Source organism: Amphiprion ocellaris, chromosome 3 (genome assembly GCF_022539595.1).
Source record: "Amphiprion ocellaris isolate individual 3 ecotype Okinawa chromosome 3, ASM2253959v1, whole genome shotgun sequence".
NCBI classification, from domain to species: Eukaryota; Metazoa; Chordata; class Actinopteri; family Pomacentridae; genus Amphiprion; species Amphiprion ocellaris.
In genome coordinates this window covers 20,426,674-20,454,453 of record NC_072768.1, presented here as the reverse complement: position 1 = coordinate 20,454,453, position 27,780 = coordinate 20,426,674, and the positions used below count along the sequence as shown (strand labels likewise).

The following is a 27,780-nucleotide window of genomic DNA, read 5'->3' as shown; positions in this document are numbered from 1 at the left end:
TAGAAGGTGGTTGTTATTAAATTCGGACAGTTATTTAGTTGACATTTTAGTGGTATCCAGCCATTTTTTAATAAATGATTGTTTCCATAATAAATAATTATGTGATTTGTAAAGACATGATCATAATGAACATAAAATTTTTTTTTTTTAACTTTTAATAAAAATGTATGCAAGATCCCATGGACTTCAAAAGTCCCTCAATTATATATTGACCCACTATTCTTCTTCTTCTTCTTCTTCTTCTTCTTCTTCTTCTTCTTCTTATTATTATTATTATTATTATTATTATTATTATTATTATTATTATTATTATCATTATTATTATTATCATTATCATTAGTAGTAGTAGTAGTAGTAGTAGTAGTATTTTTGTACTTAGATATTTTTAGTTTTTTTCTGCTTGGTTTTTCCTCTGTATTTTAGTCTCTGCCTTGTGCAGCACCTTAAAATTATTTTTAGAAAGATGTTTTATAAATAAACTAGTATTATCACTACTATAATTCTATTTGTTGGTAAAAAAAAATACTGTGACAATTAGATTTTTTTTTTAACTAATACTACTATTATTGTTGTCATTTTTACTAGTGTTATACTACTATTGTGATTAATTTTACCATTGTTATCATTACAGATATTATCATTATTATCACGACTATTATTATTGTTGGTACAATAATCATATCATTCCACGTACTTAATTATCGTTATTTGTCACCATGTGAAGCGATTACATAAAGCTGTCTGTTCTGCTGTGTTCCCCCTGCTGGGGGCGATGTTGAGCCTGTTTCTCCTCTTTCAAAGAACATAAAGGATCTGATGAAAAAAAAGGCGAACTTGCCTTCAATTGTCCGAGCCTCACGTCATGGAAAGAGTTACTTTGTTGCAGCGCGCACAGGAATAAACTCCAGGAGCCAACAGAGACCGCGGAGCGTGTTGATACCCGGAGCTCAGGATTGTTTTGGTTGTTTGTTCTGCTGTTTGTGAAACGAGAAGGATCGACCGAAGATGCGCAGGAACCTGTTTACAAGGAAAACGCAGCAAGTTTCAGTCTGAGGGAATGCGGTGCAGGCTCAAAATGCACAGGGATACCATTACTCATCTCTCTGTTTTTCTTCTCGCCGGACCACTTTGTCTTGGGAATAGTTTCATCACGGATCATTTTTAGGCTCCGTAATGAGAAGCAAGTGTTCAGTAAGTGGAAGACGCGAGGTTTCAGTCCAGTTTCAAAGGATTACAACTGCCGTCGGTGCTTTTGGAGGAGATCTTTGGTGAAAAGAGTTTTTGGTTTTGAACCTGTTGTGTTTGTGATGCGAAATGAGGTAGAGAGTCCTCCTGCTATGAGGGATTTCTCTTTTCATAGAGCTTTTATAGCCTGAAGTTACTGCTAGACCTGAAGTAGAACACAATAATAGATCAGCAGCCTCAATGGGCTGAGAACAGACATTTTCTTTGCGGATAGAAGTCATTGTTTTATGTAACTGTAAGAGTCAGATCATTTAGTTTACACAGGTCGTCCTGTGCTGCTGCACACCTGATCCAACAGCTGCCATGTCATTTGAGATGAGTTTAAATATTACAGTGAGCTAGTGTCAAATGTTTCCAATACAGCATGCACCGAGACAGTAGCATCAGTTTAATCTAGGCACTATGTGCATGTAGAGTTTTCTGCTTTAGGACCCACTGGAGTATCAAGATGTCAGTGAAAGCCAAAGCCATCTACACTTTTCTAAGTGAAAACAAAGAGGAGATCAGCATCCAGGAGAACGAGGTTCTGGTGATCTTTGATGAGAACTCAGTGGATGGCTGGTTCCAGGGAGAGAACAGTCGAGGGGAGAGGGGTCTCTTCCCTGCATCTTATGTGGAAATTATCCGCACTCGCTCAAACTCTAACGTGACCGATTGCTCCATCAGCCCGGCAGGCTCTTTAGGAAACGACTCCTCCTACTTCCCGTCCACCCCAAACACTCCTCTTCATTTGCAGCCGAGTTACTATGACGATGATGACGATGACTGGGATGACTGGGATGACAGATCCACAGTGGTGGATGATTCTGATCATGCTAGGAGTCCCGGAGCCAATGGACATGCCAATCAGAGCCCGCTGTCCAACAACCCCAATGTGCACTATCGGGCTAAGCCTCCATCTGGACAGGACAGCATTTCCAGCTCCAGGAAGGGCAGCATGGTGGGCAGGAACTTGAACCGATTTTCCAGCTTTGTCCGCTCAGGGGTGGAGGCGTTTGTGCTCGGTGACGTCCCCATGATGGCAAAGATAGCTGAGTCGTACACCATTGAGATGGGTCCCCAGGGGCCCTGGTGGAAGGACAACCCACAGCCGTTCTCCTGCTCCATTGAAGACCCCACCAAACAGACAAAGTTCAAGGGCATCAAGACCTACATTTCATACCGGGTCACGCCGAGCCACACGGGGCGTCCCGTATACAGACGCTACAAACACTTTGACTGGCTGTACAACCGTTTACTGCACAAGTTCACTGTGATCTCTGTTCCCCACCTGCCTGAGAAGCAGGCCACGGGGCGCTTTGAGGAAGACTTCATCGAGAAGCGCAAGAGGCGACTGATACTGTGGATGAACCACATGACCAGTCACCCAGTCCTCTCCCAGTACGAAGGCTTTGAGCACTTTCTGATGTGTGCTGACGACAAGCAGTGGAAACTGGGCAAGAGACGGGCAGAGAAGGACGAGATGGTGGGCGCACATTTCATGCTGACACTCCAAATCCCCAACGAGCACCAGGACCTTCAGGATGTCGAGGAGCGGGTCGACAACTTCAAGGCCTTTGCGAAGAAAATGGACGACAGCGTGATGCAGCTGACACACGTTGCCTCGGAGCTGGTGCGTAAACACCTGGGTGGATTCAGGAAGGAGTTCCAGCGGCTGGGAAACGCCTTCCAGTCCATCAGCCAGGCTTTCATGCTGGACCCTCCCCATAGGTCAGACACCCTCAACAACGCCATCTCCCATACAGGCCGCACCTATGAGAACATTGGAGAGATGTTTGCAGACCAACCTAAGTATGACCTCTTCCATATGCTGGATAAGTTGTCGCTCTACCAAGGCCTGCTCGCCAACTTCCCCGACATCATTCATCTACAGAAAGGTGAGCTTGTCCATGAGCAGTTTCAGTGTGTAAGAGATTTTTCGGACCTCTTTATGAATGCTGTTAGAGAATCAACAATTGAAGTAAAAATCTGATAACGGCATCTGTAATCAGCACAGATGGTTGGAAGTATCTGCACAACCCAAACTGATTTTCATTCCTTTAGCTTATTTGAGTTAAACGTCTAAAGACAGCTCTTCATTCAAAGTGACAAAATAATAACTTCTCCAGCCACTTGGCCACATAATGAGCTTTTTATGTCACACCAGTTAGAATTTATGACACCCAATGGCTTCGTTGAAGAGAGAAGGACCTTCTAGGTTCCAGCAGATTATTGTTTAACCTAAATAATTTTATAGCAAGCAAGTGAAACTCAGTATGAGGAAGTCCTGCATCAGCTACAGTGAGAAAGCGTTTCAAAAGCTTTGTTAATAATATACAGAGTGTCTGCTAGTAGGAACACAGTAAGCTGAGGGACTGCAGTCATGTTTTGTTGCTCAATCTGTGCAGTTTATTTTGTCATGGATGACAGATTAGGTCAGGTTTTGCCTCCAGCATCTCCCCCTCCCCTCATCACACACACCAATCCTCAATAGACCATCTGAACCCAAGATCATCCTGTTAGTATGTTTTATGCGCCGCTCAGGGATGTATTTCAGGTCACTCATACGTGCTGTCACATTGATTTGCTTTGACAGCTTGTGCAAACGGGTTTGTCATCACTTAACATGATTTGTCAATTTACAAATTAGTCGATCGATTTAAACTTTTATCTGCAACTGATGGTCCAAGTTGAAGTCCCAGATATTCTTTTATTCTATTTTGAAATACTTATAAAAAATAATTGAAGATATAGATACGTACAGTTGAATATTCTAATAGAAAACCACAAATGAAATATTCCATATTTCTTAAGCACATTATGCTCAAAAGCACTAATATGACTGACATGATGCAAAATATACACCGGCTGTCAATATAGACTGAAAATGAGCCAGCTTTGTATCTGACCTGCAATGTATGTAACTAGTGATCACTTCGGTTTCAAACAGGTTTGTCCGTTGTTGTGAAAGTTCCGCTTAAATTCTCCTTTGTTCTGTTCAAAATTTGAGGATGCAAATAGGCCAGAGTTTTGTTGGAGTATAATGTTACAACCAGCAGCCATGATGTAACAAGGACACTTGAGCATCATTGGCTGGTTGTGTTGTTTGGACTGAGCCGTCTCAATAAGAGATATGTTATCAGGTTGCCTCAACCACTGAGATGTTGGCCTTTCTGGTATTTTGCCTAGTCCTGGGGTTTTAAATTGAATCAGTGGGAATTCACATGTAAAATAGATACGTTATGTTAGAATCCTTGTCATCTAAATCTAGTGGTTGTGTTGTCAAGACACATACGTGCCTGTGATGCTCGACATTATTGGCCTGAGTGGATCCCAAACTTTTCAGTCCTTGATGCCCAAAGTAACTGTGCCAGAGACTCAAGTTGTGCATACACACGCCTACCAAAAAACAAATATAGCAGCAGCATTAAAGAACAATAATCATATTATATTAATGTAATATGGAAGGGTAGCGTAATACGTTACTCAAAGTGTTCTTCATGTATAGCCTTAATGAGTAAATATACAGTATATAGGAGCAGGTTTTTTATCCTTTGTAGCAGTAATGGCAAATATATGTTATTTATTATCATTTTAACATTGGGGAAAAAATGAATTTTTTGATCTGATATTCACAATTTTACCAGTCAACGTTTTTTATTCGATTCCCAATAGAATTAATATGAAAAGGTGCCACTTTGGCTCTGATGCCACCTCCTCTTTCTGTCTGTAGTCACTCTATGGTCTGGAGCGATGACCTGCCAACAGCACTATCTGATTGGTTATATGTCAATAGTAATGGCTACAAACACTGAAGGATAAATGATGAAAAGTTCTCTTCTAATTAACATCAATATCAATAAATGAAAATATTTTAGCAGAGTTTTGTGTGGAAGTTCGTATTAAATTTTGGCATCAAGATTTTTATTTTTACTGCAAACATAGCTGTTTTCAAATATTGGTTATTGGTTATTATTTTTATTGGCATTGGCAACAACTCTTTCCACCCATTTTATTAATTCATATTAATTCTAAACATATTGTCATTGCTTCTGCTGAAAGTGTAAAGTACTTCACAAGTTTTGACAACTGATGCTGCCTGCTATTAGCATAAAGGTGTTTAATGAGTAACTTACTGACCTGAAATCATAAAGCGCACCACTGTCCTCTTAATACCACTCCTGAATTGACTGTATTTGGGATGACTGGTTTTTGTTGGAGTTCATTTTTTTTCATTCTCCTGTAGTGAAATATTAAGCACTGGGCTCTCGGGTTAACCCTGTTGTTTTTAGGCCAGAGAGAACTGGTACATCCACATTCTGTGTCAGCTCTCTACCAACGTATCAGCTGATCGGAGTTAGTTCAGGAGGAAGGAAAGGGCTGCTACCAGTGAGGAAGGAGTAGTGCTGCTTGTAAATGTTATTATCTTGTTCAAACAGCTGGCGCTCATTATCACAGAGGTCACTGGTGATACAATTCAGCTAGTTACATTAAGTCACTCCACCCAGGAATAAATTAGAAAATCCCTGCCGTCTGAATTATATTAAAGGGTCAGTCCACCCAGATAACACCAAAATAAAATGAAGATTTTTTTCAACTCTGGTGGTGTCACATGCAGAGGTTTTAAAATGCTTTCAACACCGCAGAGGAAAATTCCATTCAGCCCTATTATAATAAATAGACTGAGGTGAGTAGCTCAAAGTTGATGGAGATTAAATTTTAAAAAAAACGTTTCTACTGTGAACGGATAAGTATGAAACTGTTTTTGGTGAACAGACTCTTTAAAGCAACACTTTAAAGCTGCTGTTATTGTGAACAGTTAAACAGGCATCTTATGGTGGCTAATGTTTAGCTATACCGCTTTGCAACCAACATTATTCAGCAGTTTTCTGGCTTTATGACTCCTCTCTGATGTATGTGTTAATTTGTACTGTCTTCTATTTTTTTTTTACCTTTCTATGATGAGAACATATAGCCATTATTAGAATACCTTGTTTTGCAGTCATCTTTAACAGAAGTTTGTCAGGTCTCTTGTCGTGTAAAAAAACCCAACTTGTGCTTTAGAGACAAACACATGCCATAAACCAGATTACATAGTGACTGTTTGCATCATCGTATGTTTGAGAATCATGGAGAGAATGAACATCTGACCTCAGCCTTAATAAAGTTTGTTATCATGTGGTAAATGCTCTCAACATCGTTTATAGGGCTGTAGTCAACTAAAGACAGTCTTGGTCTCCTGAAATTGTACCAACTCTTTAACCATTCGATTGGTCTCTAGGGGAAGACTCTGGCCTGCTAGATATATTAACTGTAGTGAATTTTAAATCAACATTTAACTAGTATTTCTTATATTAAATCATTTGAACCTGATTTTTTTTATGCTGAAATGATAACAATAACCACCAACAACCATGTTGGTTGTTGAATTGTGATATACAGACTACTGTTTGCAAAATTTACACTTGACTGTTTGATCACCTGTTTCAATAGAATGCAGCCACACCCATGACTTCTGTGACGTAGTGTCAATAAGTTTGGAGCCGACTCCAAGTAAAACAATAGATTGGGCAGGTATAAAGTTGTGACAATGCCAGTGTGCACAGGTATCTTGTTCCTTCCACCATCAAAAATAATGGATCAGTCCTGGAAGGCCACAGGCAATTATCTGATCAGTGAGAGCATATGGATCAATCAACTGACCAGATGACCTGAGTACTACAACTCTAATACTTTTGGATATATATGTCTCCATGTACTTTTGCTTTGCAGCTTGATTTTACTCTTATCTCCACACTTGCCAAGACTATGCTTTGAATAATAAGCTGCAGTTCTTGGCATTCACTTTTCATTTGCAGCTGACTGTTGGCACAGAATGCCTGGTGGCCTGACTGACTATTTTAGGTAGGGGAAGCTGCTTTTAGCTCTCATTTAACATTTGAGAAGTTTGGCTTTTTTGTTAAATGAAAATGAATTCCTCAAACTGAGAAATTAAAAGAATGATGTTCTGCCAAAACTCAGGCACTGCACCGCCAAGAATATTGAAAAATTGCCCGCACCAAGAGACAACTATTGCTGTACATGAGGACATTGTGCAGTGCATTGTGTTTTTGTTCAGGAGGAGATCTTTTCCCTCTGCTGAGCCTTCCCTGTCGGTCCACATAACTCCCCTTGATGTGACTTGTGTTTTGCTGAACCAGATACAGCTGTGGCAACACTCAGAACACATAGAACTGAGGTCAACCATTTCCGGTGCGCTGGTCCTCCTCCTCCTCTTCACCCCCTTATTGCTTCTTTCCTGCCTGACTTCACTGAGGTCTATGGGAGTGATTTCTATCTGTGATCCCGGTGAGCTACAGGAATGTTAACTGGCTTTAAGATGTGGTTGGTAGGCAATGACCGCATGCTGCCGTCATACAATGGGTCTAGGGAGGAGAAGGTTTTGGGTAGTATCAGAAAAACGTTAGGGTGTGCTCTGTTTGTCTCTCAGCTTCATTTTCTCAATGTGTTGGCTTCTACTCAAGAGATTTTCTCTTTTAATACATGCTGTTGCTCAATCTGCAAGTCTTTCTGCAATGAATAATGAATCCCTCTTTTGTTATTCTCTTCACTGGTCTTACTCACCTGTTTTGTTTTTTTTTTTAACCACTGACATCCAGATCAGGTACTCTCTGGTTGGACAGTTTCCTTGTTTCAGTCAGTATACAAGTAAGGTACAAAGGATTCAACTCTTAAAGTGCACTTTGAAGCTTTGCCACCATATGTAGACAATGATCTCACTGGAATACAATTGAAAGCGTTGATCTTCAAGGGTTAATGACATTGCATTGTAATCGAATCAAAGGCCTTCTGAGGGGGATCTAAGCACTGCCAGATAGAACTGTTTCTTGGTAATCCTGATCTCTGAAATTGCCCGCGCTATCTCCTGTTGAGTGTTTGCACTTCCTTTGAATTATTGCACATAATCACGAACTGAGCTCTGCCGGTCTGGTGTTAATCAGGTTTTGTATATTAGATGTGAGTTCCCTAGAAGTAAGGATGCACCGACTCCATCTCTATCTGGTATCGGTGAGAGTGAAGTAGATTGTGTTCTGTAGATTTTGTACCTGGCAACAGTCATGGCACTAATCTGAGACAAAAACCACCTTTTGAAGCTTACAAAACGAAACACAATAGAGTGAAACCAACCCGCCCCGCAGTGTGGGTATCAGTCCAATCCGATGTGATCACATGTTGCGTAAGATGAGATCCGAGGCTTCGCTCTGCGTGTAGTGTGGATCTGCATCACCTATTTCCAGCGCATGACATGTTGGGGAAAGTAAAGCAACATTTACTGTGAAACTGTAAAACCAAATCAGACTTTAGCTATTCTTCTTTTGACTACATTTTTTTGACATTTAGATTGTTTTAAAGTATAGAAATTAGAGTGCTTGTCTTTTCTGTCTTTCAGCCGTTGCACATTTAGATAAAACCTACTGTGATCCACACCAGAGCAGAGCATTATTCAGTTTGAGAATGAACCAACTCCCCTGGGATGCCTCTAGCACACCAGCCAGACTTATAATATGGACAAGAGATTAGTTGTCGTCCATATGGCACCACATTACAAAACCACATGCTGGCTGTATCATTTTCAAGGAAAAGATATTTTGTTTTCCAGTTCCTAGGAAATGTGTGTGCCAACATGTTGCAAATTAACATTGCATGCGCTGGTTACAATACACAGGAAAATACAGCATTGTCAGCAGGTACACAAACTATAATCTGTGAAGTCAGACTTGGGTTTGAGGAGTGTGCAGTGGCCCAGTCACAGCACCTTTTGAACACTGATTCTATGTAATTTGGTTGGCGACTGTACCCTTCGCTGACTGTGGTGACTATGGAGAGCAAACATTTTCTCTCTCCTGTTAGCTTACTCATAAATCTTGACAAAGGCAGGGCCCTTGTCTTTACACACACTGCCTATCCACATGCTTCTGCATTCCTGTCTGTGTTGGCCCAGTGCAGCATTGTTTCACACTGAAGGAGATTACAGATGTCTGAGAACTTTTTCTTTTTTACTTTTTATTTTTTTTTACCAGCACCTCCTCTCAAAGAACCACACATTTAGTTGCATTAGACTCAAAAAAGGCATGAGGTAATTGAGGAGTTCTCTAGTACTAGCATTATAGCTGTTCAATGCAATTATTTTATATTCTGTCCCACCCATTTATGTAACTGAAAGTGGACAAAAACATTTGATGAGTGCACAGTGCAACAGGATCACTAACTGTGGCCTCAGCTACGGTAGAGTCAAAAAGCTCTCTGACACAGAAATAACAAAAACATTATGTGTCACAAAGATTCTCTACAGATGCATGTTCATGGTTTCTAAGGCTGTGTCTGCTGCATTGACACATTTATTTACAACGGCCAAATTGAACCTGGTTGCAACTATTGACTGTATTTAAAGATGGACGAACTCTTTGTGACGTCACCCGTAGTTTTCCTGCTGTTTTTGAAGCTCATTGTGGTGGCTCTGGCCATCGCCATCTTGGCAGTCCTGACTACCAGCCAATCCAAAGTAAGCAAAGAAGTGGAGTATGAGCTGAAGTGGGCCATGAGAACATCTCTGGGCCATGGACTGAAATGTGTAACACCCTTACCTATACACAACTTTGAACTATAACACAAATCAAAAGAGTAAGTTATCTATAAACGACGTTCTGCACATTTGTCATGAATGGGCAAAATTAGCTTTAGAGACCAAAACTATCTTTAGTACTAGGATATAAACATGTTTATTCCTGCTGTGAAGTTAGACATTTTAGCATGGTGTCTATAAGGGGTGACTCAGTTTTGAAGCCAGCATCAAGTGGCCATTTGAGGAACTGCAACTTTTGTGTTGGTTTCATTTTTTAGCCCCACAGGTTGGAATGAAATGTGACATCTTAGTGCCATGTTGGCCAACAGTACTTCCAGATTTTAATTTTGAAGAAGAGTGTTGGTTATGCTTCACCGGTGCATGCTCATATTTAACCGAGTTAAGAGTCTATTTTTTTATGCTAATTGTATCAGTCAGACACAAATGTTAACTTGCTCAGTTTGATCAAGTGTCAGTAAGCACACTATTAAGACTCTGGTACTAGCTCACTTGGGCTGGCCCGAATAGCAATTTCTGGGCTCCGGATATTCGCCCCAATTAATGACGAATATCCAAATATTCGCATCTTCTGATAGGGGTGTAGAGACAGGGATGAGCCGAATATTTGAATACTCTGAGTATTTGGAACCCACCGTAACGATCAGATATTTGGATATTTGGGTCCAGCCCTATAGCTCACCTATAAAAAAAAGAAAAAGGCAGTTGTTATGCTGTGACAAACAGAAAACGGCCCAATGCAGTGAATATTTTCTAATCAAGCAAGAGTAATTTGTAGTTTAGATTAACTGAAGCATGAATGGTGCAATACTACTGTTGGCATGTAATTGTCAATACAGGATAAAAAAATTTTGATACCATGATTATTTTGTTTTATATCACATGACATTAGATGCGCCACATCTAACACGCCACAGATCATGGATACTACCCCTGAGGTCTGTACTATAAGGCAGGATTTAAGGTTAGTGAGGTAACTTCAGGTGCAATTGTGGGTTTTCAGTGCTACAAGCTTGGCAACTCATACGGCATACTTAACCTACTGTGGAGCTGGTGTGAATGATAGTTTTTTTTCTTTTTTTAAAAATTTGCTCTATACTTGATCCCAAAACGGGCTCACTCTGCCAGTGGTGCAGCTGAAAGAACGAGGCTCAACCTGTCTTACACGCCACAAGAATAGGCTGCATCTAAGCCACATATTAATCTAATGTGATACACAATAGTAATTATAGTTAGATCTACTTGGCTTTAATGATATGGTAGTGATATTGATAAGCCTATAAACTTAGGAAGCTTTTTGCCAGCTTTCCTTTCTGACTTTGGCCGCGGCAGCTGTGTTGCTTTAGCCTGTATTATATTTTTAAACTCCACATATTGGTTTGGAATTATAGTTCTAGTTGTTCTTATGAGAAGAATGCGGCTCTGCACCTGTCCATGTTTGGTCATCTGGTGCTACCACTGCTGTTTTATGTGAATGTGCTTGAGCTCAATTCAGAAACTCAGAGCTCACTTACTGAGTTGTTCGGCGGCTTCATGTGACCGCTTAGCCAGACTCTGGTTATTCGGTTTAGTGAAGCCAGATAATGAAAAGATATTCTGGGTATGTTGAACTTGCTTTGTAGTGCATGACACTGGTTGGTGTTTTACTTTCTCCCGCTGCCATTAGTTGTTTTTCAGTTCTAAATCGTACTATAATCAGAGTTTCAATGTGGACACTTAACCACAGCAAATTTTTAATATAATGTCATGGAAGATGTGTTCTCAGCTTCTTCTGCTGCTACCTAGTGCTTCTAAAAATCATGCAATTTAAATAAATGATAGTGCCATATTTAGCCTTAATGGTTCCATAGGGTGAAAATCTGTTTCTGTTGTGTTTTTTGGTTATTGTAAACTTTGACGTGTAGAATTAAAGCCGTTTAGATATACCCAGGCCCTCCACAACTAATTACCCACCCTGCTTTACAAGCTTGTAAAAATTCTAGCTAACCAATAGCCATTCGGCTCAAACTGTGATTGACAACTCCAGCCATCAAACGCATAGAGCATGTTATTCCTGAAGGGGGCGGGAACAGCAGCAGCCCATTGGTTTTCAGAGCAAAACTGTCCATTTAAAACAGCCCTAAAGCTGGGGGTTATGTAGTCATAGTGAAATGTCCAGTCTTTGCAGTATTTTGAGCTTAAAAACTGAAGAGACGTGTGGAGACGTGGAAAGCTTTGACTAACTTGCTGAAGAGGTACCTGATACCAGACCTTTGAAGTATGACATACCTGCTCAGCTAACAAACAAGTAGCTTTTCGTATGGAGTTTGTATGACCTCTCTCTGTCTTGCGCTGGTTTCTTCCTCTGTGTGTGTGTGTGTGATATGCAGAGGATGGGTTGATGGGTTTGTGTGTCTGTGTGTGTGGGCACGGCAATAGACTCTCATTCAGTGGACGCTGAGGTAGGCTTCGCCACCCAGTGACCCCTAACGGCACAAATGAATGGATGGATCGCTTGTTAGCTTAATTCTGTGTTTGCTTGCATTGTCATGAATACATGGAAAATAAAAGTCATTGCCATCTGCATCTGCTCATGGTTGATCAGCTCATTCTTTGGCATTATCTACGCCAGTTAGCTCACTGATTGTTGTCTTGGCTCTCTCTATAAAGCTAATAATATTTCTACCTCCAGTGCAGCAAAAGTACGGCTGAAGAATCCCCAAATCAATGCAGTTTTTTCCTTCTCTGTGTTACATACAAGTGTTTAGTTGAGATCTATCATTCTTCACATCCATCTCTTAATCTATTCCACCCCATAACAGATGTGACTCTTTAACTCTCAAAAAGTCTCTGGGTGTTTGCCAGCCGTAGCTGCTGTCACGGTAACGGTGGCATCATGCTTGTGGTTGGCATGGAGACAGCATCCCTCGGAGGAGAGCACTGTTAGCGGAGCATTGTGGTCTTTTCTCGTGTCAGGACGATGTGTGAGCATTACCGAGCAATCTTCACAGACAGGAAAATAGAAAGGTTTACGTCGGATGTCCACATCACAGGGAGGAATTTATTGTGCTGGCAAGGATGACTAAAATTCTGATCGGCCAAACATCTTTCACCATAGGACCACCTTTCACATTTTTATTCGTGTTGCCTCGCGAAAGCCGTTGCCAGTTTTCTCAGTATTCGAGGCTACAGGGTAAACACAGAGAGGAAATCGTACATCCGTTCCATAATAAAAAAGCTGACACTATTATAAATGAATTTATTGACACATTCAGAAACTCAACAGAAACCCTTCAGGCCCGGAGGGATTACACGACATCACAACACTTGTCTCACAAATCTGAAAGTAGTCATAAAAAAACTATACAAAGGAAGCTGTGGTGTCACACTTCATGTTAACACTGGTCATTTGTTTTGCTTGATATGTGATGACTAAACTGTTTTTTAATGTCTGAACTTTGTGAGGCTGGCTGAGTTTGCAAAGCAAACTCAAAAGAAAGCCATTCATTTGTTCCAAATGGCAGCTGGAAACCCCAAATAGTTTAATGCAGTCCAGCATTTGATTTCACTGACAACACCCCTTTTTCATACAAATGTAGGAAACCTGAGCTGAAAAGAGACGGAATAAATCCCTTTGCAGAGGAGCACTGAGATAAACACAAGAGTTATTAGCAGTAATGAATTATACATCCCTTCAAGGAGCATAGCTGAGCATATCCATCTCAATAAACAAATACATCATGATAGCAAAGATGTTAGACACATGTGTGGATTTATAACGCTATCTGTGTAAATGTAAAGTATATAATAGTTTAAGATCAGATTCTCTGTACACATTAAAAGGAAGAACATCTGTTGAACATCTCTGTGCATGGCTTCAGTTAGGAGTTTCAATTGGAGCTTTGGAGCTCTTGGAAGCTTCATGTCATATTTCTGTAAGTGTAAATTTTGCAGTCATGGTTACAAAAGTGGATGTGCGCAAAGTAATATTGAGTGCGGATGAAATGTTTCTGCTGACAATAATTCCCCATGCAGGCCACATCCTTCAATGGTTCTGGTTTTTTGTCCTATCAGAGGATTTAGGTATTTGTTTCAGTATCATGTAGCCACTTTGCAGAGTGAAAATTAGCTTTGAAGATAAATTTTTGTGGCAGATAAAATCAGTTGTTAGCACATTCCAACTTGGGACACAAACTCCAGTTCTGTGTTATCTGGGTCTGTGATTGGCTGCTGTAAACACTATTACTGTTAGCTTAGTCAGCAGTGGGTTTTTTTCATGTTTGTCTATCCTCGAGGCTTTTAAGGCCTACTTTAAACACTGGCAGATACTGCAGAGTTTTTTTTGACACTGTCATGCATTCTTGAAGCTCTGTTTCTCTTCTCTTCTCTTCTCTTCTCTTCTCTTCTCTTCTCTTCTCTTCTCTTCTCTTCTCTTCTCTTCTCTTCTCTTCTCTTCTCTTCTCTTCTCTTCTCTTCTCTTCTCTTCTCTTCTCTTCTCTTCTCTAACTTCCTTCTCCCGTACATTTTCAGCTCCTCTGCACATGATGTTCCTTTCCTGTCTTTTTCTTTCCTTTTCTCTGTTCCTCTTCCCTCCTCCATCAAATTTACATGCAACTCTCAACCTTCATCTGACTTGGCATCATCAACCACTGGCTTAGTCACACCAGCATTAAAAACTGCCAAAAACTGTAATGAAATCAGGGAACTTAAACTGAAACACCGCAATTAACGAATTCCCTTTTTTTTGTCAAGTTCAAGTCACTGACTGAATCTGTAGCTTTTAGCAGCTGGCAACCAAGAGTGCTGTTGTCAACTCAACTGTGATTCACAGTGTTGTTGGAAAAACTGCTATGTTTCTCGTGACCTTACAAAACACAAGAAGCACTTTGCTGGTCGTTGGTAAAGAAAGGCAGGTTTTATTCAGATCCCTCTCAAAGACAAGCACCACAATGACGGCTTATTTGTAGTGCAGCAATGAACACAAAGCTCTCCACAAGTTTCTAAACAAATGTGTCGACCGAAAACTCCAAGTCTACATTCCATATGCTGATAAAAGAATCTGCTTCAGACTGGAACCATGTTCCTCTAAAAGGCATAAGGTCTCTATTTTTGACCCTGCTTATGTAACACACATATGTGCTGAGCTGGAAGCAATGGTTAGCCTTAACCTGAAAATACATTAGCATGTTGTTCCTCTGAAAATGAGGGATCTATAAACTCAAAACTGAGTCATTTTTTACAACAGTATGTTACTGTTGTGCTAGAAAAAAGAAAATTGACCGCTGAGCTGTTAAACGTATGTACAACACTTGCACAGGCTGAACTAAAATACTGACTTAAAAACAATCAGAACCATCACTGGCTCTTGGGGAGTGACAGAAATGGTGTGTTAATTTACTGCTGGGACTGATAAAGTGGACTTGAAGTAATGCTAATGCTTAGCTTTGGAAAAAGAGTAAAAGAACTGCATTGTTACCAATTTTTACATGTAACTTCACTTAAGAAAACAAGAAAAGCGCTTACAGAGCACAGTATCGGCCAAGGCTGTTCAGTCATATCATTTACGACGGCTGAAACCTTGAAAGAATTTGTGGCAGAAATCACTTCACTATATATATATATATATATATATATATATATATATATATATATATATATATATATATATATATATATATATATACATAGATGTACCCACAAAAAAAATGACCTTTCACTGAGCACAGGTGTGTGTTATGTATGTGTACGTTATGTACGGATACCAAATCGCGTGACCTAAATATGTAGTGGGCGGTGGGGATTGATGGGACTCAGAAACACCCCCACAATTTAATCAATTGTTCCTTGTATCATTTCCGACGTATAAGTCCCAATAAGCCCACAGCGGTCAGTTTGTAGTAGAATCGCAATCATGTGATCGTCAGCAGGCAGCTGACGTGGCGTTCACTTGTAGTCATAGTTACAGTGATGCTGTGCCGCTATCTTGCAATGATACAGAAATCTTTAACAAATTTGTATATCCAGACTATAAGCCACATCACGGCCAAAATGTAATCACTTGTTCCTTGAGATATTTCTGATCTTCCCTGAAAATTTCATCCAAATCCGTTAGTCTGGTTTTGAGTAATATTGCTAACAGACAGACAGACAGACAGACAAACGTACGCTGATCGTCATATAACGCCGTCGTTCCATGGCGGAGTAATGAATTGTAAGTTCCTTCTCCAGTTGTGTGAACTTATTGTCTTATAATCAGTTGAGCCAAATATGTGACCTTCTAATGAGCAGTTAAAGCTGGAATTTGTGATCCTTTAGAAAGATCGCTGATATTTACCTACATGGGTGTAATTTTCTTTGAGCATCGAAAGAAACACATTGAATGCGAATTCTGGGGCTCCAGAGTCAAACCTTTCATTTCCTGCATTCTGGTGAATTTTTATCCACCAGTTTGTGCATTTATTTTGTCAATGAGTCTATAAGTAATGTTATGGTGATGTTTGAAAATAGAAGTCCTCTGCCTCTTTTATGCTGAATTTTGAGAAGACACTTTTCACTTTCACTTTTTCAGTTTTCAGAGATTCCCAGGTTGTGCTCATCTTTTATAATTGGTCTATGGACTGAACACCAGATTGTTTTTCAGCACACATACAGAGCCAACCATACGGAAATATTCACCAAATGTAACAAAAATGTGTTGAATTAGGATCTCATAGTCTGCCTTTTTTGCTAGTTCACTAACTGTTAGCAAGCTTGTTACCTTCCACTTCCCCTCTTCCACTCTATACTAAATAAAATGCTTGAATGTGTTACTAGTAGTTATGGGATGCAATTAAAAAAAATTAGAGGCTTTGTAATTAATTAATCGCATTTTTGGCAAATAGCAATATTTGACACAATAAGCAAAGTTTTTCAATTTAAACAAATTTTGGTTGACTGAATCGATGTATAGACATATATGTGAACTTAAACATGAAAAATGTTTAGATTTCATTTACAGTTATCTGTGCATTTTTCATCTGTCGACTGCATTCACAGAGTACTGCAAATTCAAAGCGCAATTATAGCGATTATATTCAAAATTTTAAGACTTTTTTTGGAAACACAAGCACTTTCAATGTCTTGAAAAGTGTTTTTTTGTGGGCTGGCTACACTGTTTGCCATTACCAGGACTGTCGTGTCCACAGGATCTGTCAATTTCCCACATCCCATTCATTGTCTATGTGAAACGTACCGCATTGCATACTGGCTGCGTTGCGGCACCATTGGCAAACAGACAGTAGATGCATTACCGCCACCTACTGGGCTGGAGTGTGCGTCAGTGTTACCAGTGTGTCAGAAATTAGGGAAATGAGAAAGGTGCAATTAAATGTATTTTTTTTAGTGCGTTATGTTTTCTGTAAATAAGTAATCGAAATAAACATGTTAAGGTCCCAGCCCTAGTTACTAGACTTTTTACGCTGATGCCACTCCGCTGCTAATTGTTTCCAGTGGTCACTTGTGATAATATAACAAAAAATTCATTTGCAGCCCACAAAGCATTTTCCTTGTATACCACCATTATATAGCAGATTGCTGTAAAGCTGTTGCTAGGATGCCATCCAATGCAAATACAATCAGTTTCATGTTTGTAAATTCTCCCCAGCACCTAGAAAATATAGTTTTATTTTGTGACAAAATATGAACTCTTCACTAATCATTCTGGGCTAGAAACCTTTTTGGCTCATGAGTTATGCAGGGAAGGAATTTTTATTCAAGTCTCAGCCAGTTATGCAGTTCTCCTTATCACATCCAGGATGTACAGTCCTGAAAACAGAATGTCGGGGGTAAATAGGACAGTAAGCTACACAGAAAGTATGGTGCAGACTTGCCTGTGTGTTTGCTTTTAGGTTGCTAACTAGTTCACCAATCATCTCTGCGACATGATGTCATATTCAAAACCAATTTACCAGTGTTTTCATACTTATGTTTGAGAGATCAACAAGGAACAAATAGCTCATCAGTTCACTGTGGTGCTTGTCACAGACGTCAGCCCCTACAAACACACACACACAAACACACATTCTCAGCCCTTTACTAATGGTCAGTGTTTTGTGGCGACAAGCCTCATTTGTCTCCAGCTGAAAAATGTTTCTGTTTACTAGTCCGTCCAGTGTGAAAAACATCCACTAATCTTACTCAGTCACGTTAGTCCTTCCTGTGTTTGAAATCTCTGAACCAAATTCCCAGATTAGTTTATTTTACAGGACACTGATGAGTCACTCTGATTAGGCAGATTCGAAATGGAATATTCCTCTCTGTTTTCTTGTCAGTATTTGAACATTTCAAGCTTTCACACTGCCGCTGTTTGAGCTCAGTCTGTGTTCTAGCAATGTATAAAGTGTTTCAGTCACCAACTGTAGCAGATTAGATTGGACTTGAAAATGCCATGTCGTCACCTACGAGATATTTTTTCCTTTTACTTTCGGCTTGGAGAAATTTTGCCCATTTCCCAGTCTTAAAGGAAAAATACGGGTGTTGTGTGTTTTGTGGTTTGCATTGCGGCAGTGAAATCATTCCATACTAGTAGCTATGCTGTCTCACACACACGCACACACGCACACATGCACACACACACATCTCAAGAGAATTGAGAAGCTATTTTTTTCAGAAGTTATGATTGCATTCTACTTATCTTCTGAAGGGAGAGTTTAGTTTCCGAGGAAGTGTATCTAGATTAGGGGTCATTTTAGTTCATCACAAATATTTATATTTAACCAGGAGGTCTGTTGAGATTAAAATCTCTTTTTCGAGGGAGATCTGACCAAGAGGGTACATCACTATAAAGTTTACAACAATTCTAAAGTCGATCCTGACAACTACAGACGTGATATCTGATGTGACAAAACCCAATTTAGGAACAGTAATTGCACTCCTCTGTTACACATTTTTAGATCAGCGTGTGAAACTCTCTGGGAGACAGAATCATTTAGCTGTAGTGTTTTCTCAGGATTGTTCCATGACCAGGGTACAAAATGGGAGACGGCCATTCTACTAAGCAAATAAACGTTTCCCAGTTTTGGAGCATAATTATTTCTGCCAGAAGAAAAAGAGACTAATTACTCTGTGAGAAAAAAGTGACCACAGCAGCTCCGTGGGCTTTAATGCTTCAAGCACCAATTTAGATTTTTACGATGAAAAAAGTGAGCCTTTTTTTAGATTACTATCCTCCCAGGCAACTGTTTAATGCTGTGTATCGCCTCATAAATATGCTTATAATGGGATAGTGTCTTGTCAAACAGTTGAGACCAGTAGCTCACATATCAGCCATGATATGTTATGTTGATCAGCTGCATTTACATTACAGTTGTCAGCAGATTTATACAAACCAGCTCAGCTGAAGAGGCTCTGCTTCAATGATGTCTCATCTTAAGGGTTTAACAAGAAGTATGACTTAATGAACTGTGACTGGAAACCGCTCTCCCAGCTGAGAATGAGTTAAAATTAGACTCACTTGAGCTTAAACTGCTGCGTGTTAATGTCTGGATCTTAAAAGAATCTGCAGTCTCTGGAGAAAAAAGAACGCTGACGTTGGTAAACGGGAACTCAGACATAAGGAACTGGGAAAATGTCATCAACACTAAGACATCAGTAGCACACAACCACCACATGCTGTAAGCAAACACAAGCATCTTAAAGAGAGATTTCCATCATCAGATTTTGGGACCACTGACAGAAGATAGATGTCGAGTTAGAGAAGGAGTGCACTTCCTGAATTTGCCCTGCAGTGACCTCGGGCCCAGGGAGGCAGTGGGAAAGAAGAATTTAGCAGATGTCTGAGTTCAGTCGCCCGTAGGGGTTTGGTGCTAGTTAATCTCAACCGTCCTCATTCTTTCTCTCCTCACACATACTGCAGGCCATACTAAACTAGACAGTGTAGCTGCAGATCTCAAAAAGGCTTTTAAAGCACTGTTGGTTGTAAATGTGTTTGCACACCAACATACTCAGGCGTTAAAAGTGGGCATTTCAACAGTGGATAATATGGGCAGGAGGCTCTTTAATCCTTTTTGTGGGGTTTTTGTCAGCGCCATTGTCCTGTGGCAAGTACTTTTGCTGCTAGCTGCAGGAATGAGCAAAAACTTAATTGGACTTAAATGAATTACTTGTTTTAAATGGGTTAATCTATCTATCTGCTTTCTCCTGCTTCTCTGGATCCAGATCCTATTGATTTAATCAATTACATCATTAGGAATAATTGCTCTGCGGAGGCCGAGCCAGAGGTGTGATCATTGCTGTTTGTTTATCTGCCTGTTAGAGCCCAACGGATACTGGATTTTGCAAATTTGGAATTGATATATTATATATCATAATTAAACACATGGGGTCATTGTTTATTAACTGTCTAGCAATATATTTCACACTCTACGTAGTTAGCAACTTACTGTGAAGACACTGCTTGACTCCACACTACCGTCTACTCAGCTGTGATATAGACTCTGCTACATGTGCTGCAGACAGTGCTCAGGGAATTGGAAACAATGGAATTACATCTGCTGTGCTCAAAACCATGTCATGACCCAATTTCTGAATCATCCCAAGCATCTTTTTCTGTATTTTGTTCTGTTTTTTTAAAAATTGTATATCTCATAACGGACAACATAAACAATATAGACAATAGTATATCTGTGTTTGGCCAGTATCGGCTGGTGATATCAGCTGACTGATCGGTTGAGCTCCTATTGTTTGCCTCTTTGTCAGAAAGATCACGCAAAATCTAAGAAGGTGAATTTAATAAAACTTGGTGGAGAGGTGGAGCATAGGCACAAGAAGAACACATTCAAAATTGAGGTGGATCTAGACCACTTCCATTAAAAGTGCCAGATAGGGCATTGACTTTGGCTGAGGATGCCCTCTCCAAGTGCCCTTCCAGTTATTTTAGGCTGCTGGGAAGTACTGGAAAATGTGATATAGTAATAAAGAATTCTTGGCTGTATGGTCCCTAGTGGTTTTCTATTGTACTTTCATACTTTTGCTGGGGTGCTTGTGAAACACATATTAAATTGCATTCAGTCATATTAAAAAGGTCTTAAAACGTCTTAAATGTAAGCTCGTGAAATGTGCAAAACCCTGTTTGAAAGCCTTAGTTTTGTTGTGTTTTCAGCTTTCCTGCATTCTTTTTTCCTTTCCTTTCCTTTCCTTTCCTTTCCTTTCCTTTCCTTTCCTTTCCTTTCCTTTCCTTTCCTTTCCTTTCCTTTGATTCCTTTGCCCTGCCCTGTCTCGCTGTTACCACCCTTCTTTAACCCCTGTGGAGGACTAATATATATCCAGCACACACCCATGAATCTGTCACATGTGAACTGTGCAGTAGCTGGTCTGGTCAGGCAAGATAAACAAATCTAGTGACTCTCCAGACTACTGGCCGTGTTTCATCTAGCATTTGCTAACAGGAGTGAAAAGAGACAGAAAGCCTGTACTGCAAAGGAGGTTTTATTTTGTGTTCTGAGGTTTTGTTCTTTTTCTTCTTTCTATGTGAAGTTAGAGCATATTTAGCTGCAAGCATGAGATGCTTTGTGATGAGATTTTGCATCAGCTGAGCCAAAAATGTTGAGAGGAATTGGTTTTTAGAATAGAAGGAAATCAAAGCAGCCTCACATTTTGGTATCCAACATGTAGCATTTAGTTGGCGTCAAGTTAGAGAATACACTTAGCTGCAAGGGGGAGTGCGCCAAGCTGTCTTTGTTGTGAAATTTTTGCATTATTCCTCTCTTCTCACACATACACGCATTCAGGAAGGCCTTTCCTGTATGTCCTACAGACATGCTATCTTTTGATGCACATTCTCCTCTCATGTGGAAAACGGAATACATGAATGTAGGTCAACGCCACAGACTGAAGTCCACATGCCTCCTCTGCTGGAATAGTCTGAAAAAGCTGTTCATGCTTTCCCACACTTCTGCCAGGAATTCCATACCAAGTGCGGTGTAGCATGACCTCACAGATACAGCTAACGGATAAGACTTTGGCCTGAGGATTAAAGACGGAACACCTTGCTTGTCCGAACTAGTCCACATAGCTAGATTGTCTGCTCAGAAAATGTGTCTGCTTCCTGGTGTCAAGATCAAGTTATATGAGATTGAGACAGACTCACTAATCTGATGTGAAATGCAGCACAGCCACATGCCACTGGGCTGCCATGTTCAGCACTCAGGAAGTGAAATCATAGCAGTCTGGGTGGATGTGGTTCCAACTGGTCCTCGTCATCCTGAAACTAGACGTTTGGTATGCAATGAAACAAGAAGTGATTGTGTGGTGCGTTTGCTAGTCTGCCTATAAAGTGTAGCGTTTACGGTAGTTAATTTCTGGGGGGAAAGTTACAATGTTGGTCACCATTAATATTAGCACAATCTTACAATAGCATTTTTTTATGGTGCATGTCATACTGTAATGCAGACCCACCCAAGGAGCAATAATAATAAGATAGTTTTTTTTTTACACTGTATTTAACTTTTACTACAACTTTTATGATTTTTTTCATCACAAACATTTTACAACTTTTTAGTGACAATGAAAAGTGAGGAGATCTGACTTTAAAGAGTACGCTTACCAAAATTATATTTTAAAAAAAGTGGTATTTAAAAATGCACCAAGTATTGTTTTATCTACCCAGTTTATCTTTTCAGGTTAAACCTTCACACAAATACAGTGGAGGCATCTGGAAATGTGTTCTGTACCACAATGAAATCATATGTAAAGGTCCAATTTCATCCCCCTCAGAGTAAGCTAATGTAAGTCTCAGATATCCCCAAAATATATATTTTAATAGCAGCTCAAAATACCTCATGGACGGTTAATTGTGAGATCACAACAGGCTGTAAACCTAAACAGCTCATTCCTAGACATGCTTTCTGTGAATGAAGGAACAAGCGAATGGTTGCGTTTCATAGTTTGTGGGTCCATAAACACACAGGGCCATATGTATGTACTGTATGTAAGTAATTGTTACTGGATTTTGCACAATGTGGCCTCTTAAAATAGTCCATCAGAAAAAGCAACCCAGACTCAATGTTCCTCTGGATAATCCCCAGAACTATGTTCTGTTAGAAAGTAGCTCCAGTGAAAATGATGGACGGTGTACTCTGTGGAGTGTCTAATGGAAGCAGTGCAAAATGTTTTAGTACCATGTTGCAATTGGATTTTTAATGTAGTGTTTTTAACACGACAGAACACATGCAAAACCTGCTGCCTTCTGCTTGCTACTACTGTCTATGAGTGATAAACAGTGTTTTCCATTGTATTTGGGTGGAGGCAGAAACCTCAGATTGATATCTCAGTTACAGAGCAAGTGAAGCCAGAACAAATCCCCATTACCACATACCGCAGAGGTAAATGAGAAGCTGTTGTCATTTGGATGTACTGGCTCTGCAACTTCTGGTGCTGTGTTTGGCTTCTATACATCCTTTTGTGCAATAACACAGTTTACCAAAATGTTTGTGTGCTTTTTTCTCTCAACTCAGGCGCCTTTGCCAAGGTGAAGGAGAGCCAGCGGATGAGTGATGAAGGGAAGATGGACCAGGACGAGGCCGACGGCATTAGGAAACGCTGCCGGACTGTGGGGTTCGCCCTCCAAGCAGAAATGAGCCACTTCCATCAGCGGCGGGAGGTGGACTTCAAAGACATGATGCAGGCCTACCTCAGGGAGCAGATAGCCTTTTACCAGCGTGTTGTCCAGCAACTGGAGCGCACCCTGCGCATGTACGACTGTATGTAAAGACACCAAACTGCTTTCTGGGTCAAGATGCCAAAAAAAAAAAAAAAAAAAACCACAGAGAAGAAGAAATGGAATATTCAAGTCTTGATTCTTTCATCAAGGCGCTTTGTTCAGTTTGAAAGACTTTAGACGAATTAAGTGGTAGTTACTGGAAAGACGTTTAAAGCCAGTCAGTCTTTCACTTTGATAGATTCAAAGTCTGTTTTCTTGTTTTCTTTCTTTTTTTTAAGAACCTACTGTATCTTTTATTTCTAAAATACACATCACATCAGCAATGTCACAGCATATTGTTTGTTTTACATAATTTAAGGTGTTTGTAACTTTAAAGTAAGATTATAGGTTTCAAATTCATAGTGGATCTATAGTTGATGGTTCTATAGTGTAACATATTAAGCCATGAAACGGGTTCTGTTTTGAAAATGTCCCCTTCTCTCCAACATCATGCACTTTGGCTTCTCCAGGAATCGATTCCAGTTACACCCAAGTTCCTCGAGAACAACACATATTCTGGTTTATTTAACAACCTGTAATAAACATTCCAGGTGTTTTTCAGTCTTTTAGGCTTTTATTATAGTCAGTTCATTTCCTAATCAGACCATTCTGGCCAAACAGGTGCACTGTACACTAAAGTGGGATTGTACCATCGTCTTGTCGAGTGCTCATCTAACTCAGGTGTTCACTTCTTTGAACTTCATGTTAGTTGTTACAAGTCACAAATGCCTGTCTTAACTTTGCACCACATCAAAGTCTTACAAATGATGTGTACTTCAGTTTATTGAGTTCATTTTCTTACTTAAAAAAAAAAATGCAGTACGTGCCTTTAAGGCACTGCAGCATTCTGATGGAATAGTTTTAAGTGGACCATTTGTCTGTAGCGTGGCTTGTGTTTTTATAAGGTGAATTGTTGGAATGAGCTGACTTGAGACAAGTTTGCACACATTTTTATATACTATTTGGTCATAGTCAGTGGGAGTGTTTATGTTGTGTGGGTGAACGAGTGTAATGAGTCAAGCGCTGTGCAGATCAATTTCCTTTTCCGTGGTGGAAAAACACAAACGTGTCTTTATATGTAGCAGCAGGTTTGTCTTTATGTTTTACGTGAAAAATGTTCAGAGAGTTGAAGCAGATCATGTAGTTGTGAGACAGAACATTAACCTTAATCATGTAGATGACACAAGACCAAATTCTTCCTTCTGTATTACCCCACTTTGTGTCTAATGTATTCTGGATCAAGCATTTTGAAACATCTAAAGCACAAAAATACACAGAATTCAGATTGTCCCGATACTACAGCCACAACAGCATAAGACACATTTGCTTTCTTGCCATGAGTTTGTTGAGCAGCATGCTCATGTCTGACTATGTGTGCATATGAAGGTACAGCTAACAGATTATTTGCTTAGTTTAGCTTAGCTAAGTGGAAACACGGTAGAACTTACCTGGCTGGCTACTGCTGACAAATTTCAACTATCTGCTTATGAAATACTTATCAGTTTAAAATGTAATTTTCTTAAATCTGCAAAAAAAACAGTGTATCAACTAGTATGAGGTGTTTTGTCTCTGCATCTGGTCAAGAAATAGTCCAACGCTTTACTCATTGTAAATCTATAAAACTTCACAATTCACTTTCACACTTTTTACAACTTTGTCTTAAAACATATTTCAGAGATCTCAATCGATAAAGCGGCCTAAGAAAGGCACCATGCTAAGGGATGAGGCAGCTGCTAGCAACGTTAGCATGACTGCGTAATCCATCCTGCTAGAGGACTACAAAGTGGCTCTTTCAGCAGAATTCAAGATGGCCACCTCCGCCGTCGAATCTGAAATTAACCTGGAGCAAGTGACACTATTCAACCGTGTGCACTGTATCATTTGGAGTGAAGTCTAAAACCTTGATATGCTCCATTGCGGATGCTCACACAGACAGCTGTAGACACCTGTGGACGCAGACTTCTTGTTATTATGATTCCTAGTTGTTGCTATTATACTACTTTCCTTGTCCATGGTAGTCCACTAGGAGGACGTCATTCCATACATGAACAGTGGATCATGTGTAGATATTCACTGCATGTACGCTACTGCTGAACTTCCAACTACTGGCCTTGTAGCATAGTCACTGTACAGACTGTGTGAAAGACAATATTAGAAGGGGTTTGCATGGAAATAATTTACGTCACTTGACCCATAGTGGACAGTCACGCACTTGCTTCCCCAAGATAGAGTCGGTCAGAGAATGCCTACAACAAGAACTTAAAACCTTAAGGCCTGAAACTGCTGTAACAACATCTGCATCCTCGTATTTTGCTTTCTTTAGACAGAGCCAGGCTAGCTGTTTCCCTGTGTTTCCAGTTTTTATGCTAAGCTAAACCAAAGTCCTTCTAGAGTGAGTCTCTCCACCTGGCAGACATCTTGGTTCCACCTCTGGGCTGTTATTTTGGGCTAACAAGACCAGGTCCCTGTCTAAATGAATGCAGAGAGAGGTCACTGCGACATAAAAACTGCATGTATAGTGTCACCAGTCATATTTGATTTTTAAAAGTTTTGTGACCTTACACCACAATAAGGTTTAAACAGTGTTTTCCCCCCCTTCAGCTTTACTTCTACTAAGCAGGTGTCAGTGTAACAACATGATTAGCTGCATGGATCAGCTGTTGTACAGGAGATGATTGGCTGTTTTAGGGTCAGGGTGAGGCATGTGTCACAGAACTGCCATATCTGGCTTTATGGAATTCTGTCATAGATTTCTATTCAGGATTCTTGATGTGTTGAGGTTCTTCTAGTTTATAACATACCTGACTAAATTAACCAGCTGGCTATACCCGACTGGTTTTCATCGAACATTCTCAAAATATAAAGCTATTCCTTTAAAATATTCCATGTACCGTATAGTTTTTCCAGCTGCGACTACAAAGTGCCACTTTATGCCCGCTGTTTAGAAATTTCCACATTCAGAGTGCAAAATTTTCCACACTTAATAGGATTTGAGTGACTATGAGAATTCAGGTTCCACTTCTCTCCGCCTGAGCGAGAGGAGCCGCTCAAGTAACATTACTCATCCTGTTTAACAAGAGAAAAATTTCATGGCAACTTGCGGTTTAGACGAGACTATCTTTAGCGTTGTGTCGCCCGTAGACGTTTATGTGGAGCCTTCACTGCAGTTACAAGCATCACCTCAACAAGTGTAGGGAATGTTTTTGTAAGCTTCTCCTCAAACAATTCCCACCGTCAGTTGTGATACACAGATTCTTCATTGGGATGGTGGAGGGTTTGATCTCTCGGCGGTGTGTTTGGGTGAAAAGTGTAGTAATAATTTTTCATGAAATGTACGTGGTGATCTTTGGTCTGTTAACTTTATTATGAGTCTCCCGTAACAACGACAACAAAAAATGCTGACTCAGCGTGCAGGTTTCTCGGTAAACAAATGGTCTGTGTGTGTGTTTGTGTGACTCAGATCTGAGTGGCGTCTCATTTACTGGTACTGTTTCAGTCCACATCTGCAGCCTTTAACTCTTTGCTGTCTAAATGCAATGCTGTTTTTTGTTTTTTTTTTCAATTTTGAACCAACCTTTGCTTTTCATGCCTACATTTTTTTTCTGTCGGCACCTGCACTCATTTGCTTTTTTTTTTTCTTAAGACCAAAGACATCTGCGATTTTCTGCTGCTCTACTTGATTTGGTTGTGAAAATAAATGTGCTCTCTGGTTCTGTAATTGAATCTCTTCTGCTCTGAGGGAAATATGAAGAGAGCATTTGGGGGGAAAAACTACAAAAAGAGAAAAAAAAACATTCCACAAAGAAACTATCATGGACACCAAAGGCTAAGACAGATTTTTGGCTAAAGAAAGACATGCAAGGTGCAAAAGGAAGAGAGAAAAACCATTAGCAGATTGGATTGATTTTGTTATGACACTTTCCTCTCATGTTCCAAAGCTGCATGACAAGTTAAATGCCAGGCATTTCACACAGGTGACTGTTTCTTAACATGGATGTGTGGCTTAGTGAGTTGCAGGAGCTCTGTGCTTAAGCTTCTGTCTCTGAAATAACAGATGGTGATTTTCAGTAAGTGATTTGTCACTTGATTTAAGGGAAGGGGACGCATAAATCTTAATAAAAAGTACCGATAGTGATCGCTCTCTTTGTTTGTCATCCTTGTGGTTCAGAAAGCCTTTGAAGCTATTTGATACTGCAGTAGC

General features: G+C 40.0%; 1 protein-coding gene across 1 annotated transcript; it reads left to right on the top strand.

Moving 5' to 3' along the window:
* Window positions 1–816: 816 nt before the first annotated feature.
* snx33 (sorting nexin 33) lies at window positions 817–27,714 on the top strand. The gene is made up of 2 exons (XM_023297265.3): window positions 817–3,122; window positions 23,335–27,714. The coding sequence occupies exons 1-2, from the start codon at window positions 1,694–1,696 to the stop codon at window positions 23,586–23,588; spliced, it is 1,683 nt and encodes a 560-aa protein (XP_023153033.1). The 5' UTR covers window positions 817–1,693; the 3' UTR covers window positions 23,589–27,714.
* Window positions 27,715–27,780: the final 66 nt, after the last annotated feature.

What these genes read in the sequence shown, in the direction of transcription:
- snx33 (XM_023297265.3), top strand. Translation starts at nt 1,694, where the DNA reads ATGTCAGTGAAAGCCAAAGCCATCTACACTTTTCTAAGTGAAAACAAA. An exon ending in CATCATTCATCTACAGAAAG is followed by an intron (nt 3,123 to 23,334) that starts GTGAGCTTGTCC and finishes CTCTCAACTCAG; the next exon opens with GCGCCTTTGCCAAGGTGAAG.